Below are 19529 nucleotides of genomic sequence, written 5' to 3'. Positions count from 1 at the left end.
AAATGGAATAAGGTACAAAGCAGGAGGATTATTTGTATTTGGTACAGAGTCTGAAGAAGACCTTGCTAGAAGGTTAAAACGTAACGTTGAGTTTATGTTTTAAAATAAAATAAATTCTGCCTTGGTCAGCAAATTAAGTTTTTGGTTACTTCAAGCTGTAAAAACGTCACAAGAGCAGAGTTCACAAATTGTTGTCTCGTCACTTTTCAGAACGTTGCAAAAAAAATAGGAAGCTGTACAATAATTACCTGGCAGGAGAGAGATAGGAATGAATTTGTGGTGACTTTGGATGAAGAATATGCCTCTGAGTGACTGCAACAAACCCCGACACGATTTACTATCGTCCAAAGGGGTTGGGTGAATCGATCATTGCTGGATACAGCAAAGTGATTTGCCAAAGTCAACTTCGCAAATTATAATTTGATAATTATCAAACAGAAGTTCTAACACCAATTTTCCGTACTGATATCCTAGCTTTGTATGGGTGTAGAGAGAAGGGAGTAGGAAAATGAACACATGATGTTCCTTTCAAGAACATTCCAGTGGAGGTACCTGATGCGTCTCCTATGGATTCTTATGCCTTTGGACTGCTGAAAAGAGCATTGGGAAATAGGCACCTATGTACACAAGAGATGGCTCATTGAAAGTCTGTAAGGAGGAGTGGGAACAAATAGACATGGCTTTTTTTTCTTCAAAGCCTTCTATAATAAGATGCAGAGCTGTAGCTATCATGAAGACACTCCAAAATTGAGCATAATCGGTGGCGGAGACATGACATTTCCTAACATGAAATCCAATTGAATGCCCTTACCAGAGATCGGGAACAACGTTCCGTAAGTGAATTGATGACTTTATGTATTTATACAAAAAATTCTGCGCACCTTTAAATTACTCTTTTTAACTTCTTTCGATTCTTGTAACCAAGGCGACAACAAATTTGTAGCGGCAGCTTATTTTTCACCACCTATGTGATGGTGAGCAGACATTTTTCGTGAAACATCGTCAAAACTCAGCTGTAGAATGGATATGTCTCTTATTTGGCTTACAAACATTAAAAATTAATTATACACCAGAAAATGAGAATATGTTAGAATTAATCGCTTTCCTATATATATCTGGAGAGGCAATAATTAAAAATAAGAGGAGAAATACGTTAATTAAATGACCCTAATTCAACTGTCCGCCTTTATAGCTATTGCATTGCCCAGGAATTTGGTAATGGAGAGGTATGGTAATTTTGGTAGTTCGTGCTATGTTTTACACACACATGTATGCGATGGTGGAAATTGTTATATGATAAGAGGCTTAATCTGTTGCCTTCCCACCAAAAGAGCAAAAGACAGTGCGGAGCTGGGCCAACGACATCTAACCATCTCGGCCAACCGGCCACAACCCCTGTTGGTAAGGTCGCTCACCTCTGCATGTAATGGCTTTACACCTTGGCTGCTTGTTTCTGCAGTGAAGCAAACGACCTGAGTGCATCGGTAACAACGTACATGTAATTTAGTGGAGGGAATTCCGTATAATAGGGGAACAATAAAGGGTGCGTATATTGTATCTAACAATATAATTTGGCAACCCTGTCAGAACGTAGGTGCGCATCAGCAGAAGCATAGGCTGATGGAAGTCCTGCAATCATCTGCCATGGAATGTTCCCTTGTTCAGACACGAATCGTGGCAGTGGAGACGTTCATCCGAACGGGTTCCTTTCAGGAGACACAGCGGACAGTGCGACGACGGTCCAATGAGGGTTGCTATCAACCCGTGCCAGAGCGTCACAGCATGATATGATGAGTCAGACAATAGGAAGCCAATGGCAACGTGCAGAAACAGAAGTCTCTAGGTCGGATGAGTTGTATTCTCTGGGGCCCATATGTATCTCAGTATTACCTGTTGCGTCTCCCGAAAAGAACCCGTTCGGATGAACGCCTCCACTGCCACGATGAACAAATGAACATACCATGGCAGACAGAGACTTTTGCGCATGTGCACCTGCGTTCCGACAGGGTTGCCAAATGATATTGGTTGATATAATATGCACACCCTGTAGTACAATCAACAGGAAATGAATTAGGAGAGAAAAGATTTTCTCGACGAGAAATGAGTTGGCAATGCTGCGAACACCGAGGCAATCTTGTTAAGACGCTTGAGGAGCGTCGAGCAAACTTTCCTGAAAAGCACAACTCAACTCCAGTATCGAAGGTCATGCTACACGTGGATTGGCAACTTTCAGGAGCATGCTGTCTGTCTACACAATTCTCCCCAAATGCCTGTTTGAAGATGAACCTTCTGCTCGCATTTTATTTTTCAAATGTAGTTCTGACGTTGTAGTCATTTTACAATTATTTGTATTTGTTCTTATTTTGCGTTGTTTATGTCACCTTTACAATTAATCGAAACTATGAAGATGGATGATAATGAGATTAAATTTATGAAGAGACAATTAAAAAAGAGATTGCCAGACCAGGACTCGAACCCGGAACCTAAAGAGGATAAGGTGGGGAGACCGTCAATAACTCCCGGCCATGAACTGGAGTATAAAATTTGTAATTGCTCAGGAGTATTTTTCGTTCTGTTCATGACTAATACCTGCGTTTGGACACTTAATTTATAAGTGACACACTTCGTTCAGTGGGGACAAGCCACGTATTGTTTGAGAGGAGGGACACATCTCGTTCATATACTAGATGAGAGGAGGGACACATCTCGTTCATATACTAGATGAGAGGAGGGACACATCTCGTTCATATACTAGATACAATCATGGACTATACTTGAAATGTGACGTGCTAAACAATACTTTCGGAGATCAGTTGGACATAGCAATTTTGATATACAAGTTGCATTTCTCTACTTATTCATTATGCCTCATAGATAATCTCGTAACAACGCAAAATGTTTTAATTGACTCGAATTCACAATGACTAATATATACTGGACCTACATATTTTAAATGCAAAATCTAGGTGACGAAAATATGCCTCAACACGAAATGAAAATGCAATATTCATTCAATACACTAAAAAAGCTAACCAAAGCAGACTTTTAACAACATTACACACGTAACGTTTCCATCCTCTAACAGGGTTTTTGTTGGAGTAAGATTCACATGGCGTAATAGGATTATCATTCACTACAAAGCAATAGCTATAAACAAGAGATAAACCTGAAATGAGGGGTTAGAATTCACCATAAGAAGTGCGGCAGGTAAAACAAACCACATATGTAAGGAAGAGGTGTGTAAGTGTAAGTTTCAATGTGACAATTGACTGAGTGGTAGCACTAGACGATTTTACGTCAGGGATCCTAGGTTCGAATACCGGTCTGGGCATTGGTATTGTTTCTGAATGTTCTATTTATTTTATCTTCACTCATCTTCGTCGTCGAGATTGCCCAAAAGTGGAAGAAAAGCGACGCTAAATAAAAATAAAAAATATATGTGAAAATTAGAAGGTTAATTAAGAGCTGATAGGTAAAATATACTCTATGAGCTATGTTCGATAGAAGTTCTGTTAAGATGTCAAACCTGTAAGAAGCAAATAGCGAAGTTGTGTGAAGGATTGAAGATAAGCTTCGATAACATGGTCACCTTGATTGTCTCGAGCTGAACCAGTAAATGGGCGATGTTTAATCCCCAAGGCCATTCTGCAAAATGAATGCCAAAAGAGGTTCGTGTGTGGATTTGGTCAGCATGAAATTGTTGGGTGATAAGTGAATGGTATTTTTTCTGTTTTCGTTATTTTACGTTGCTTTTCTACCTCTGGATCTTGAATGACGAATAAATTAATTTGGTGAACTGATAAACACAAAAAAGCAAACCCCGTGGCTAATTGGTTAGCGCACGCGCTTCGAAGTAATGTGAGGATGTGTCATTGTCTGCATCCCACTTCCATCTATCACATCTTCAACCTTCATCATTGCGATTATCCGAGAGTGGTAGAACAGTGACGTGAAATAACAAAAATATCACCCTCGGTGTCGATTTCAAAGTTTGAAGTATTGCTGTTTCTGCATTCAATAGCTGCTCTAGATTGTGACAGTGATGTGAAATGCTTCTGATTTTATAAGAAATAGTAAAACGAGAAGAGCGATAGATATTCCTCTATTTTCAATTTTCTCTAAAACTATTTTCCCCGACTGTGGTGATAATTAATTCTATGTAGTATGAGAAATATACTTTAAATTAATTTATACTAATTTATTCATATGCAACTGATTAAGAGAGCCTCCACGATGGCGCAAGGAAATCGTCGCCGCATTGTAATCAAGAAGTTCTCGGTTCGATGCCCGGTGGAGGCACATAGTGATTCGGATTCTAGTTTAAACTGTAGATCTCGTCCCGGTTTGCCAATTTGTGCATAAAACTCAGACTCCGAATGATTAAGGACTTTTCGAAATATTCTGTCTGTATCGGAGTGGCAACTTTCTTCAGAACGAAAATGAATTCGTAAAGCAATAATACGCACAGCACCTCTAATTACCCACTGCCATTCAACACGCTACTATTCGTAAATTCAGAATTATTATTTTAGGGTTCAAATTCTGGCATCTGAAAGAGGGACACTTGGCCCCAAAAGTTTCAGGGTTGTTAACATTTAGGCTACTAGTTAAGGATAGTTTTGTTAAGCTCCTGGGACCTGAGGAACAAAAATATAGATCTTTTAAAATGATTTCTCAAATTAAATGTAGAAATTATGCAGCACACTAGCCCAGGGACGCTATAGGCTTATTCATGGGATGGAAAAATTGTCATTTCCGCCCCTCCTCCTCGCCAAGCTGTATATTCAATTGACTTAGATTCGAGTGTTAATATTGGTTATGATTATTGGTAAGGTGATAAGGGGTTACATCATTCATTGAAACTTATGTAACTATGCTATTGGTTATACAGTATAAACAATAATAATGACAATTAGCGTGCCTAGCACTTTGATTACTCTACTGGGAAGATAATTTACACCTGTAAGTTTTCCGAAACAAATACCCATTTCACTTCGTATGACAAGAATCGGCGATGAAATTTCGTAAGTAGAAATTCAGTAGCATATGCGGATACTAGACGTGTTGAAAGCAGAGGTGTTCATTTCGAATCAAACTCCCTCACCCTCCGAGATCGCAGTAGCCCTCACCCTCCACCGCCCTCACCCTCCACCGCCCTCACCCTCACAAGTCTTCCGGAGGGTGAGGTCTGCCCTCACGAGGGTGAACACCTCTGGTTGAAAGAATCAGGACGATGAGGATGAGTCATGATATGATAAAAGCACACAAAAAACAATGCCCAGGCCGGTATTTTTTTAAAAAAAGGAATACACCTATTCGGTAGTATCCCCCGTCATTCACACATTTCTTAAACTTTCACACATGTCAATTTTTACTCTAATTGTTTCTCGGATATGAACGAGATGTGCCTCTTAAAACGCCCCGTCAAACAAAAAGCGGATTCTCCCCGACGAACACATTTTGGATCTAATACTACTCATAAATTAAGTGACCAGAAACAGATATTAGGTATGAATATACGATTAAATACTCCTTAGCAATTGCAAATAATTATAAGCTAACTCGTGGCCGAGAGTTGGAACGATGTGACTAAACTTCCCCGCTCTTGCTTCCGAGTTCGAGGCCTGGTCTCAGCATGGAGTTCTATCTCTGCAGTGTTTCCTTATCCATTTAATGTAATTATCATCCATCCTCATAGTTGCGACAAATTATAAATGTGTCATGGTAAAAACAAAGCAAAATAATAAAAAAATATTGTAACATTACTGCAATGTCAGAACTTCGTTGGCAAAAAATAAAAAAAGTGAACACCAGATCATTTCAAACAGGCATTTGGGGAGAACTGTGTAGAGGTAGACAGACAACATGCTCCCGAAAGTTTCCGATCGAAATTACCTTCGGTACTGAAGTTGTGCGTTGAGAAAACTTTGCTTGAAGCTCCTTAAGCGTCTTATCACAAATGCCTCGGTGTTCGCAGCATTGCCAACTCATTTTTCGTCGAGAAAATCTTTTTTCTCTTAATTAATTTGCTGTTGATTGTACTACTGCATTATTATTTACTCAGTTGCCACTTTCATTTTATATAAATAAAAGGAATACTTTTAAAAATAACTCTTCAATTACTTATTAGCTTACGATTTAAATTTAACTACTCCATAAATCATGTTATAATATTAATAATAATATCTCTTTATTGAGTGTTTACCACTATTCTTGGCAAAGAAATCTGAAACATGAATTTTGTCTTCCAGCCGTACTTCCAGCGTGTGTTGTCCATGAAGTCAACGAGGCAGGTGCAGGTGCTGTCTGTCTGTGCAACGGTGCTCTGCATTGTTTTGGTCATCCCACCTGTCCTCATCGGCGCAGTGGCAAGGAGGGTGGGTGAGTAGTTGCCTACACAACACAATGTATTTATACTACATGTATTATTTGTATATTGGTGTTCACCACCTACCATGAAATTGTAGTACCTCCTACGCTGCAGTATGATTTGACTGAATCCAGGGCTGGCCCTAGGCATGAGCGGGGCCTGCGGACCAATAATGAGTGCAAGCCCTAGAATAAAAATGTCCAGATATATTAATGAGCTGTAACTTAGTGAGGCTTAAATACGACTGCCATATACACATATTTAATAAATAAATAATTTATGTTTTATATTATGGGTCCCTGTCTTGGTTTGATATTACTAATTCAAGTGCATGATAATAATCCTTAGAGAAATATTTGGACCTACGAGGGATGAGGACACATATGAGTGGAGAAGGTTACATAATTTAGAACTGCATAATTTGTATTCATGTCCAAATATCATTAGATTAATTAAATGAAGAAGACTTTCGTGGGCAGGCCATGTGGCACGAATAGGAAAGAAGACTTTACGAGATTCTTATTGGGAAACCTGATGGTAAGAGACCTGTAGGAAGGCCAAGACGAAGATGGAGGGATAACATTGAGATGGACCTAAAGGGAATCGGTAAGGATGGAAAAGATTGCATTGATCTTGCCCAGGATAGGGACAGATGGAAGGCTACAGAGAAAGCTAGTTTAGTTATGAAAATAATTATAACAAACAACCAGGCCTGGATTTAGGGGGCTTGAGGGCCACAGTGCCGAACCTCAATCTGCCAAGTAGACTTCACTGGGAAATAATCCTTTGGAAAGGATCATAAAAAAATGAGACTTGAAATTTGGTCAAAATAAAAAAAATATATCTACTAATCATTTAACATAATTTTTGTCCTCAAAGTTATAACTGAAATTGCATATGGGGGACGTCATGTTGTTAGCCCACTGCCTCCACATATATAAATTTTGACCTGCAAGCAACTGTCAATTGTTAAGACAATATTAAGACAAACCAGTAACCGTGTCATTGTTATTACAGTTAAGAGCATACATAAATTCACCTCTTCCATGCCATGGTGCTTGCTGCTCTAGCTTTTGTAATTCACACCAACATACGCAGAATGGACGCAACGATTTATGATAGTTATTTTCACAAACTGGGTCTACAAAGTGATTCAGAAATGATCGTCTGAAAACGGAAAACTGTATTTTTTCACTATGCAAAAGGAAGAAGCCACAGAAAAGTCGGAGTTTCTAATTGAACCAAGGATGAAAATAGATTTGAAATTCTGGCAGGAAAAGTTGGTGATGAACTACCTTCAAAGGTGAATGCTGCTCAATGCAATTTGTGAGAGTTTATCGTTGTCTATTAGACAAACTATTAGAAAGTTGATATGTTAAAATATTATGTTTCAGGGAGTGTTTCGCTTTAAATTTCAAGCATGCAGAAGCCACGAAAAATTACTATCTGGAATCGATCCTAGGTGGTTACGGGGCCTATAATCAATATAATGATTCAGATGAATTAATGAGGTCTGGACACAGACCCTCAGGTACCAACCGGGAAGTTGAGACTTTTAACGTGGGTCAACTTGAAGCCAAAAATTTCGAAGAGGAGGGATACTATCATGGCGGCGAGCATACCTTCATATTTCCACTTGTAACAACTATTTTGAAGATTGTGAGTCATTGCACCACACAAGATTGTATGTTTTAAGTTTACTAAGAAGTATATACATATTACAGTCCACAAGTGAGTAAAAATAATTTCTTCATAGAAATGAAAAGTTAACAAGCTCTAATGTGTATGTGCGCCATATATCGATCCCCAGGACTAAGGCTTCAAACAAAAGCGCATCATTTTCAGTCTGTAATTAGAGATCTGTGGGTATGGGGAAATCTGTTATCTTAGTTCTTCAGTCTGAAATCTTCGCGATTAGACGAAAGTGGCACAAGAAACTCAAGCAACGTTTTCTACATAGCAGCAAGGGAATATGTCACACACTGACATATTTCGTCTTATTCACTTCATCTTTGAATTCCAACGAACGTCTGCCTATTTTGGGACACTGATTTATTTCTCCTTTTGTCTTCTCGCTTAGAAATCTTACACTATGGTCGCCGTATTCTTATGGTAGGTTGATGCCGTTCTCCTACTTCGACCATGAATATATAATGCGGTATTTCTCGACTTCTGTGACTTTCACTTTCTTGCCTGCTTACGAGTGTTTGTAGCACACAAGCACTGTTTGAGCTCGCGTGGAAACCTTCCATTCCACTATTGGCCATCAACTCGTTTTTCAAATCAAGTCAAGTCAGTGTCCTGGCGGGTTGTGTTTGCATTTGAGTGTCAGCCCTTGTTGAGCTCTGGCTCATTATTTTCATTATACTGATGACATGGCAGGATTTTCTTTATGATATTTTAATCCTCTCCGCAACTGTCGCGGTTTGGATTTCCTTATTTTCACCCTCACGACAGGATAAGATGTAGCAGTTCTAGTTTCTCTTATATTAGTCGTCCATCCTTGGCAGCTTATATAATGTGTAGCCGTGGATTTTGCAATACAATTTCACTAATTGTTGGATTGGGATGGTGTGGCTGAATTGCCCAGAACTTTAGTATGATTCGACGCATGAAGTCGAAGAGTGTTTCCTCTTCGGTAGCATCTCCAATTTAAACGTTTGGAGTATATCTGTCTGCCGCAGTAATAATCCTCAGAGTCTTGTTTTGTGCTACCTGAAGTCTTTTCAATTGACTCGGAGCACTATGCATCCAGATTACACATGCAAAGGTGAGCACCCAGTATATGTTACGTCTATTCTTCCATGTGAGAGGCGATGTCTTCAAAATGGGATAAAGTTGCCCGATGCGTCTGTTACCTCTACCAGCAAGGCCCTTGATGTGATCTCCGAAGGTTATGCTTCTGTCGAAGAAGACTCCCAGGTAGCGGACTCTTTGCGGAGGCGGAATTCTGTTGCCATGAAGGCTTAATGCCGTTTGGAATTGTGGTCTTCTTCTTGTAAAGATAACGATTGAGCTTTTCTCCGCGTTTACACGGATGCGCCAGCGAGTTGTCCATTGTCATATCATGCTTTAAAACTCTTATGATTGCTTGCTGCCCTAAACCCTCTAGACTACTTCGAAGATAATTCTATGACTTTGATTGTTAGGCAGCTAGGTATTCTTTTCTTTCTATGCTGTTTACCAGGCTTTTTTTTTTTTTACTGAATTTAGTGTTTTTAGCTCAGTAGGTAAGTCTACTGCTACTGAGTCGCTATTGTTCGAGTTTTTCACTTACCTTCAGCGATTATAAATCTCCCACATCTTGCTTCTCACCTTTTTTCTGCATTATAATACTTATTTCGACATCCTGTCATGGCTATGACTTCTTATGTATGTTATTACTCAAAACCAACAGAGAACATCTACGAACATTTTTATAAAATTGGAAATTATGTTACTTATCATTTCCAGGAAACTGTTCTTTTGTTGTAACAATGGGTGACTACGACATTCTTGGCCAACAAATTTGTTGGTAAGGTGTTCTAATTATAGTCTTTATTTTTATGTTTGCATATGCGTAATAACAACGTGAATACGGATGAAGGGAAATGAAAGTTTTTTTGACATAATATGGACACATAAACGGTCTACTTATTCTTTTTAATCAAATGAAATCTGCAAATCTGTGGTCCCCCAAATACGGACTCTTTAATTTTGGAGTCACTTACATGTGGAAACTTTTCTGATGTAATGAAATGCTGCTCCTTTATGGTCCATGGTTTTGATGACCTTCTTAATTAGTCATAATTTTATGTGCAACAGTCGTAACATTATCAAATTTTGGTGCGCGAGAGATGCACGTACATCGTTATTAAATCCAAATTCAATAGATTTCCTTTGTGACCATTCTCTCCGATCTCTGCTATCCCATTCAACATAGGAAGCGATGGTCATTTGCTATAAGCAAGCTGAAGTCCAGGTACTATATTTATAAATTTCAAATACAGTCTGTAGCTATGCCGTTCTTATGAGTGGAATGATACTTCTCTTTAGGAACTGACGCAGCAACTAAAGTGTGTTTCATAGCTCTTTTCCAGTCTTACGGCGGGCGCCCTATAAGCTGGCAAGGGAAGTGGGGAGCGGGGAAGCGACTAATCCAGCGCGATGAGAAACGCAGCAGCCAGTAGAACGAGGTTCACGAAGTCCTTTTTCCCCCGCGTCGTGTTTCTCGGCGCCACTGCTGTTGTCTGGTTGGTCTGCGGTGTAATATCCGCTCCCCACTTCCCTTGCTAGAACTAGGACTGGCCGCCGTAAGAGTTGAAAATACCTTTTTTTTAACCAGCACCAGATAGCGGCCGCAGCTTGCATTAGAAGATGCTTTTCGGGGCACTTTGTTATCATCATATTTCAGCAGAAAGAAAGCATACCTCACATCGACGTCCGCAGAACTTTTTTTCAGGGAGGGGCAAGTAAGGTATTTTTTTCAGGGGGGCAAACAAGGCACATTTTTCTCCATAATACTAGAGAGAGTAAAAAAAATATCCACACTTTTCATCATAACATTCTTTAGGTTGGCCACACTGCCTTCAGCGATCGCGTGCTGAAAGCTGGTACTATTGTATTGTAGTTACTTGGCCGAGGTTTCACATTAATCGCTCCATTTTTCTTGCTTTTGTAACAGAGTAAACATGGCCTCGCGGCTGGCAGTGTGCACCAAGGAAAAACGGAGATCAGTGATCTGAAGTTTGTCGTGGATGATTTCGCACACAGAACAATGACTAACAATAGCGTAACCAGGAAGCACGATACTGATGACTGATTTGCAGAGAGCATGCCACATCCGACTGTCGCCCTGTGAATTTCAGCCCCTCATACACCTTTGGAGCAGAGAAACGGATCATTTATCTCTGTTCTATATTGATGCAAACTGCCAGCCACGCGGCCATGTTTACTACTGTATTATACAAAATAAAAAAAATGGAGCGACTAATATGAATCCTCCGCCACGTAACCACCTTTCAGCACGCGAGCGCTGAAGGTGGTGTGGCCAACCTAAAGATGGTGAAAAGTGCGGATAATTTTTGTCTTTCCCCCGTAGTATTGTTCCCCTCAAAAACACTTCTTCAGTTTGAAGTCGCCTTGTTACTGCAACACTCTTGCATATATAACTATGACTGAAATTACATTATATGTGTGAAATATAATTTTTAGACGTTTTTAATTTTCTAGGGGGGGGGCACGAGGCACCCTTGCCCCTCCTTCCGGACGTTACCTCATGCCTTATGATTCAGTAAATAAGTGGAAGTTTTAGCATTTTTGATGACATTGTATCATGTTAAAATAGAAGAATATTCGACCTATTTATAATAATTTCCTTCAAAAGTTTGAAAACTAGAGGTAATTGACGATTCTCATTGTCAGATCGTATTTAGTGCACTCCAATTATTTAAATTCAGGTACTTTGGTTTCAGAAACATTTTGGGTGTTGACCAGTGTATCATTACATTTCGCGTGAACTATCTGGTTTGGTTTGAGTTGCAGTTTTAAGTCCACTTTATGCACAGTAAGGCTAAACGGGACTGGACCTACAGTTTAAAGTGGGATTCGAACCACTTGTGCCTCCACCGGGTATCGAACCCGGGACCCCTTGATTACAAGGCAATGACGCTACCACTGCGCCATGGGGGAGGCCCCGGCGTGAACTATCTGATTGTGTGGTCAACCCACGCTGCGTTTTCGAGATGACGCCCATTGGGCAAAGAACAATGAATGAACTAATGAAAGTAGAGTTTGAAAATTATCCAATTGGAGTGCAGTGACTTGGTTAAAACTGAAGTATGTAAAGACACTCTCCGTTACATGAAAGAACAAATCAAATTATTTCCGATATTCTTATTATTTGAGTGGCTTGCAACTTTAATAAACGCACTCAAGTATTAAGATCTTTAAATGTAATAGGTAGGATTAGCTAGAAATCACCAAAACATGCAAAATAAAAAATGTTCTTATGACCTATGCACTATAATTTGAAAAATATGCCCTTACAACTGAACTGTTTCAAATATAAATATTTAACATAGGCTAAGATATTTTCACATACTACTGTATTTTTGGTTCACATTATGAGCTCTGAGTTGCAATGTACAAATAATACTTTATGTATATTTTCAAATAAAAATGATTGCCTACTGTCAGCCAACAAAGCCTGAGAAAAGCTTCTTTCTATTTCGGCTGAAACAAGAGGAGCATATTTAAAGTTAACAATGTCATTCAGCTCAACTTCTGTAGTATCGAGATATAAAAGTACAAGAATTCAACAACTTGAGTGAACATGGGAGTACGAACAAATCCACTTTGAAAATGACTGTCTATACCTTGAAAGAAGCGAAAATATGCTGAATATGACAAAAATCTATCAAAATATTCTCCATCACACAGAAATGGCCAAATATTCCTAAATATGCCCTAAAATGGACCTTAATTTAATTATTTTCTTTATAATATGAATTTCTATATATTTAGGGAACACATCACACTTACCAAAAAATATGCTAAGTCATGAAAATCCTAGATCTAGTAATAAGGAAGTCAGTTTTGCGCTAGTGCATTTGTGGGTAAGAACTTGAAACTTAAATATTGAGTTGTAAATTCAGCAAACCCAGTATTGTTATTCGAAAGTATTTGGGGAGAGCTGAAATTTCCTAAAGATCTAATTCGTTTTCGTTACGGGAAGTCACTGTTTTAATAGTGTAAAAACCATTGTAGAATTTGTGGATTCAATTTAATTAGCTTATCATGTGATTCCTACCATAATCACAGATAAACGTTTATCTAGCCATATGGATATTCTTACTATGCATAAGAATAATTAGAAGAAATCATGTTCACATGATATAATAACTCAGTATAAAGTTACCAAGAATAACTGAATGCATACATGTTTTGTTTTGATTTTCTGTTGTTTGGCATCTTTCTTTGGGATTGGGTTATTTTATATTACCGTATCATGCCGAAGGCATGACTCGAATCCGGCACCTTGGGCGCCATAGTCCGATAGTCTAATCATTTCATAAAAAGGGCCCGAGTATGAAAGAAGTTGGAAGGAGCTTCTTTCAAGCAAATGCCACCTGCGATCTTCAGCGGATGTAAAAATCCACTGATAAGAATTCTTCCGGAATCGTAGGAAAGATACTGCAAACAAAGCTTTACGCTGAAAGCACCGTTATTGAGAGACGCGGCCTCTCAACTGCCGAAAGTTCGAATTTCATTTAAATAGCTCGCGAGAATATCCCTCCCCCCAGTCGGTGGTATCTGAAATCTATCGCGTGCACAGTCGTAGCTTCGGAATTATACAAACAGTTGTACTACGAAAGTTATGGCCTGAATAGTTGTTGCCTCCGACTTAAAGTCGGATTACCGAACGTTACCAAAGGAGTTACAGCGAGAAGTAGAATGCTATCGGAAAGGAGTTTTATTTCAGGAGAGAGTAGTGTAATCGGGTATGTTCTGCGCCATACTTGGTACGAGGCCTATTATTTTTATTAATTTAAGCACAATAGAAAACCTATTTTGATGATGTTTTTGTCGATTTTATACTATTGCAACTCTGTGATTTTTCACCTCGTACTTGGTACGAGTGGTACGAGGCCTATTATTTTTATTAATTTAACCACAATAGAAAACCTATTTTGATGATGTTTTTGTTCATTTTATACTATTGTAAATCTGTGTTTTTTCATCTCGTACTTCGTACGAATGTCATAATTTCTTACGAGTTAAAGTACGTAACACCTACACCCATGCACACCTACACCTACACCCACACCCACCCACGCACAACTACACCCATGCACACCTACACCTACACCCACATTCACCCACGCACAACCACGCACACCCATGCACACACATCAAATTTATTTTCGGTCTACTTCGGGTCTACTTCTATTGCATCATGTTGCGCAACACGTTATTACGCTACATTGCGATGGCTCGTAAGGGTAAACTATTGCATCATGTTACGCAACAAGTTATTACGCAATCTTATGATGACCTTGTATCTGACGTGTTGTTTTCTCATTGGCTGGTTATGACGTAATGCGATGATGTGTTGTTTTCTGATTGGTTGGATTATGACGTAATGCGATGCCGTGTTGTTTTCTGATTGGCTCACTGTTTATGATGTTTTCAACGCGGTCCGCGCGGAGGATATTTAAATGCGAAAGCATTACAGGTCAGTCAGTATCGTGAGAGTGTTTGAAGAGTGCGGATGTGTTGTTGCAGTGCTGCTCATAATTTTTTTTGTTAAAAGTTAAGTATTCAAGTAGGGGTAAAAAGAGAGTTCTGGGTCAGAAAGTGATGCGTTTTTTGCAACCTTAACGGAAAACATCATAAGGCAAACGCGAAAGTGATGCGCTCGTGTACTTTTCTTAGTCTAACTTAACCTAAAGCAAAAAGCTGGCAACCTTGCTTTAGGTTTGCCTTATGTAGTTCCAGTACATAGAGCAATGTTGTCAACCTACTGGGCTCTTGCCATAGCCTTTTACGAAGGGGGTTTCTACACAAAAAAAATTGGGAGTTGCCCCACCCACTTAGGACCACCAAACTTGGTATAAATCGACAAAGGTAGCAATATCTTTTACTATTTTTTATTTATCTCTAACCGTTCTCGAGATATGGTCCACTGACGAAATTTCGGGGGTGGGCCATATTAATCGTAACGCGCTCAAACTTGGTATGGGTATTCTCTACTATCATAAAATGCTTCTTTGAAGTCAAAATCGCGGTCTCTTTTGCTCTATCTCTTACCGTTTTCGAGATACTAAGTTTTTTATTGAGGAAACCTAGAGGGGGTAAATTTGGTTCTATGACGACCTATACCAATTTTGGTACAGGAAGACAGAGGACACCGAGACGATGTTAACGCAAGAAACCCCACGTCTCTGCGTCCATCCGTTCGAAAGTTACGAAGTCTAGAAAAAATGGAAATTTTTGGAAGTTGGCACACCCCTTGATTTAGGACCACCAAACTTGTTATACGTAATCTACATTACCTAAATCGACAAGGGGGTCTCTAGTAATACCCCTTTAGGGTATTGCCATTTTTGCTCTATCTCTTACCGTTTTCGAGATATTTAAGTTGTTTTTTTTTTTAAATTTTCGGAGGAGGAGAGTGGCGCCATCTGTTAGTACACAAAGGAACTATCTCGAGCTGGGTGGCGCCGTCAGCACCACCTATGAGGAAACAAAAAAAGTAGGTGTTTTGGTGGGTATAAATGGACAAATAGGATCTTACCTGGTATGTTGATTGTGTGTTAGGGAATATTGTAAGTGGTATTGTCTTATATTAGAGCGCTCTTTTGATAATTAACTTATAACTGCACACAGGCTGCCGTAATTAACATAAAATATCCCGCCCCTTGTTTCTTCTAGCTTGTGCAATGTTAGTTTGGGTAGGATCATCATAGGGCGAAATGTGATTCTCCTATGAAAATATCTGACTGACTATAGCATATGCGATTACGAAGGACATGGCTGTGCAAGTGACTTCTAGGATCAAGCCTATGAAATTGGGGTCCTAGTAAGTTGAAACAAATGGCAGGGATATTTTGCAAAAATTTTGCTTAACATATTTTATTTCAGATTGATTTTTACAAATAAAAGAAATAGGTTAGGAAAATTGTGGCTTCTACAGCTCGACAAGCAGGTGTGCTTTCGCATAAGCTCTTATTAGCCTGTAAGTTGTAATTGACATTGTGTTCATGAAAATAAATATCATAGAAGAAATTGACCAAAGTCGGAGCCCAACCCTTTGTAGGACCCCACCTGTTCTGATAATATCCACACCTGCAACCTAACAGCGCCACGGGCGATGTTTTTTATATATAGCTGATGACCCTATGTCGGACCCCATCGTGTGTCCAATATAGGACCCCTCAAAATAATAACACAATCTATGTACTTGTATATATCGGTTATTACACACTAATCTGAGGGGTTGCAAGTTGTAAATATATAAGCAGTAATTAGCCTGCGCTAGAGGCGAATGCTTTTGATATTGTGTTTTCTGATTAGTTAAAAAATACGTAATGTGATGACTCATATCTTCTGATTGCGCAAGTTATTACGTAATGTGATGGCTCATATCTTCTGATTGCGCAACAAATTATGACGTAATATGATGACTCATATCTAACGTGGTCTCTTCTGATTGGTGGAAAAATACGTCATACTTAACGTGGCCTCTTCTGATTGGAGGAAAAATACGTCATAAATAAACCGAGGTTATATAAGGGGGCCAGAGCAGTCAGTCACAGTCTGCGAGAGCAGCTTGAAGAGTACGGACGTCCTGTCGCAGTGTTCCTCGTAGATTTGCCTTACATGGTGAGTAGCAATTATTTTCTGTTTGATTTTTAAAAATTGTATACACAGTGCAGTGTAGTTGAGTTTTTGTGAGACTGATTGAAGAGTAGTTATTTTTTCTTGTAGTGCTTTTTTTGGGGCATCTATTTGTGCAACACTCAGTACGTAATTGTACAATACTCTGTACCTAATTGTACTGCACTTTATACCTAATTGTACAACATTTTGTACCTAATTGTACAACAGTACGTGTGGATTCAACATCTAAAAAATCATACATCAGCATATCTACATATATAAATAAACACCCCCCAAAAAAATGCGTCCTACGAAGATTTGTATTACATGTAAAAAAAATATTTCCAGTGCTACTTATGCACGACATATTGCATATACCTGTGTGCCTAGCAAGTATTTAACAGCAACCGAATTGTGTCCTAAGTGTAACAAACACTTTACAATTGCATATGTCAAAAAGCATATGCCTAATTGCAAGTGTTCTGGAGACCCTGTGCTGCAACCATCGACCTCGGTCAAAAGAAAGGCTGAAGCAGATTTGTTTAACATATTACCATCTGCCAAACGCGTCAAGTCGGCAACAAAAGCAAGCCGGTTTGCTTTTGATCATATATTAGAGGATTTTGATTTTACCTCAGATAGCTTATGCGATGTACGTAGCTTCCTAGAGAGTGTGCGACCCAAGATAATTTCTATCTTAAGTGATGTACTGGCTTTAAACTCTACTAAATTTTATGCATCGCTGGGATGCCAATACAAAAAACCATCTGATGAGAAATACAGCTTTCACCATAAAAGCAAGGCAAAAATATTGCACTTGGCAGATGTTGCCAAACTCGAGAGTATCTACGACAAATTCTTGGAGGAGCTGGTTGCCAAACAGGAAGAACATCAGGCTGAAGGCTCGGGTGGTTCGTTGTGTGGTACTCCGCATAAACTTAAATTAAGTCTTAACAAGTTTGTTCCACTGTCTGGGTCTAGTTATGTTCCACTGCCGGCAATAATTGCAGTCAAGAAGGCTGTTCTAAACATCCAGAATAGCGATTCAAAATGTTTTCTTTGGTCAGTGCTGGCAGCGCTGCATCGTATCCACCGGAAAGATAATCCGCGTCGTGTTACCCACTAAATACCCTACGAATCAAAATTAGAAAATGCGATGGGTGGGATTACCTACCCAGTTCAGTTGTCGGACATAAACAAATTCGAGACCCGTGTACACAACTTACTAAACCTGCAACTAGCTATCAATGTTTACGGCCTTACTAAGAACACGAATATTGTATACCCTATTCGAGTGAGCAAAATGGAAGGTGAAGCTGTACAAGAAATCAATTTGCTACTTATCAAGAACGAGACTTGCCATCATTACACGCTTATTCGCTCTCTCTCACGGTTAGTCTCAGATAAAAAAAGCAAGCATAATGGTTGTATAGAAGTCTGTCGCAGGTGCTTGTCCACGTTCGATAATCAAAAACCACAAGATTACCAACACATTCAAGGTCTCGATATTGCTGCCCAGAAGCTTGCGCACCACATGCGCTATTGTAACGACAACAGGCCTGGGGTTGCAGTCTTACCCGAGCCTGGTACTGTGGAGCAATTTCGGGCGCATAGTGCTATGGGAGAGCACCCTGCTATTATTATTGCAGATTTAGAGGCCTTCCTTGAACCACTGTCCACCTGTAAACCCAACCCAGAAGTTTCTTCTACCACGCCTTGTAAAATTCACAAGGTCTCCAGTTTTGCCTATGTTGTGGTGCTACGAAATCAAATAATTACCCCTGAGCCATACGTATATCGCGGTCCCAATCAGCCAAACATTTTCTGGAGAGGATGATTGTAGAAGTGAACGAGATACGAGAAGTATTGTTAGATCCTATAGCTATGCGAGACTTAACTCCCGAAGAAAAGCGTAAACACGAAGAGGCTACACACTGTCCAGTTTGTAACGAAAAATTTATTGATAGTAGGAAAAAAATAAAGTTCGACACCACGATCACTTCACCGGAAGCTATATTGATTCTTGGTGTAACGGGTGCAACCTGAAGGCTGAGCGTAGGCAAGCTCCAAAACGAACTTCTGAAGCTGCAGCAAACGCAGACCTGCGACGTGGAACAGCTGAAGCAACACTTGCAGGACCAAACTTCCAACATCCAAACCGAGCTGCAAACCATCATCCAGAGCATCAAAACACAAGATGACTACGATCGCGTCAATTGCTAAATTGCGCGAACAGTTTCAATCTTTCAAAATCCCTACGTTGGAAAGTATCAAGGCAGAGCTTCAAACGGATGCTTTGCACGCAGCCATCACCGACAAACTACAAACGCTGGAAGACTTCATCAACAATCTACCTTCGTCCAGCGAACTGAATGCTATTGCACGCAGCGTTGCCAACATCAAGCTCCAGCTGGAGACCTACGAGGACTTTTGGAAACTGCAAGGTACCATAGCTCACATCGAGGATGCACTTGCCGTCATCAAAAATGATCTGGCGAATGTTCACGAGGTACTTGAATCCAAACTGCCAGGTATCAGGGACACTTTGGCCAGTGTTCAACAACAAATTAACAAGCTGGAAAATCTAAACACCGAATCAGAGTTGTCGCATTTTCATCACTTGATTGACGACATACAGACTAAGCTGGAAATACTTCAAAAATCCACTCCCACCCAGGACGACATAACACAACTGCAGGAAGGTATAAGCGCGGCTGCGAATGCATCGGAGTTGGATGCTGTGAAGAAAGCTCTGGAATTGCTTCAGAACACGGTGGCCACCCTGCCTACTTCGCAG

General features: G+C 39.7%; 1 protein-coding gene across 1 annotated transcript in view; it reads left to right on the top strand.

Moving 5' to 3' along the window:
* Nucleotides 1–19529, top strand: part of LOC146002120 (high-affinity choline transporter 1-like) — a 112490-nt gene that overhangs the window by 55938 nt on the left and 37023 nt on the right. Inside the window, exon 7 of the mRNA XM_083139838.1 lies at nucleotides 6252–6381. Coding sequence (XP_082995964.1) covers nucleotides 6252–6381 — 130 coding nt within the window. The remainder of the gene's footprint in view (nucleotides 1–6251; nucleotides 6382–19529) is intronic.

The sequence above is a fragment of the Lepisma saccharinum genome, chromosome 18 (genome assembly GCF_977018435.1).
Source record: "Lepisma saccharinum chromosome 18, izLepSacc3.1, whole genome shotgun sequence".
In the NCBI taxonomy this organism is placed as follows: Eukaryota; Metazoa; Arthropoda; class Insecta; order Zygentoma; family Lepismatidae; genus Lepisma; species Lepisma saccharinum.
The sequence above is the reverse complement of the archived record's forward strand: the minus strand, read 5'-3'. Positions and strand labels throughout refer to the sequence as shown.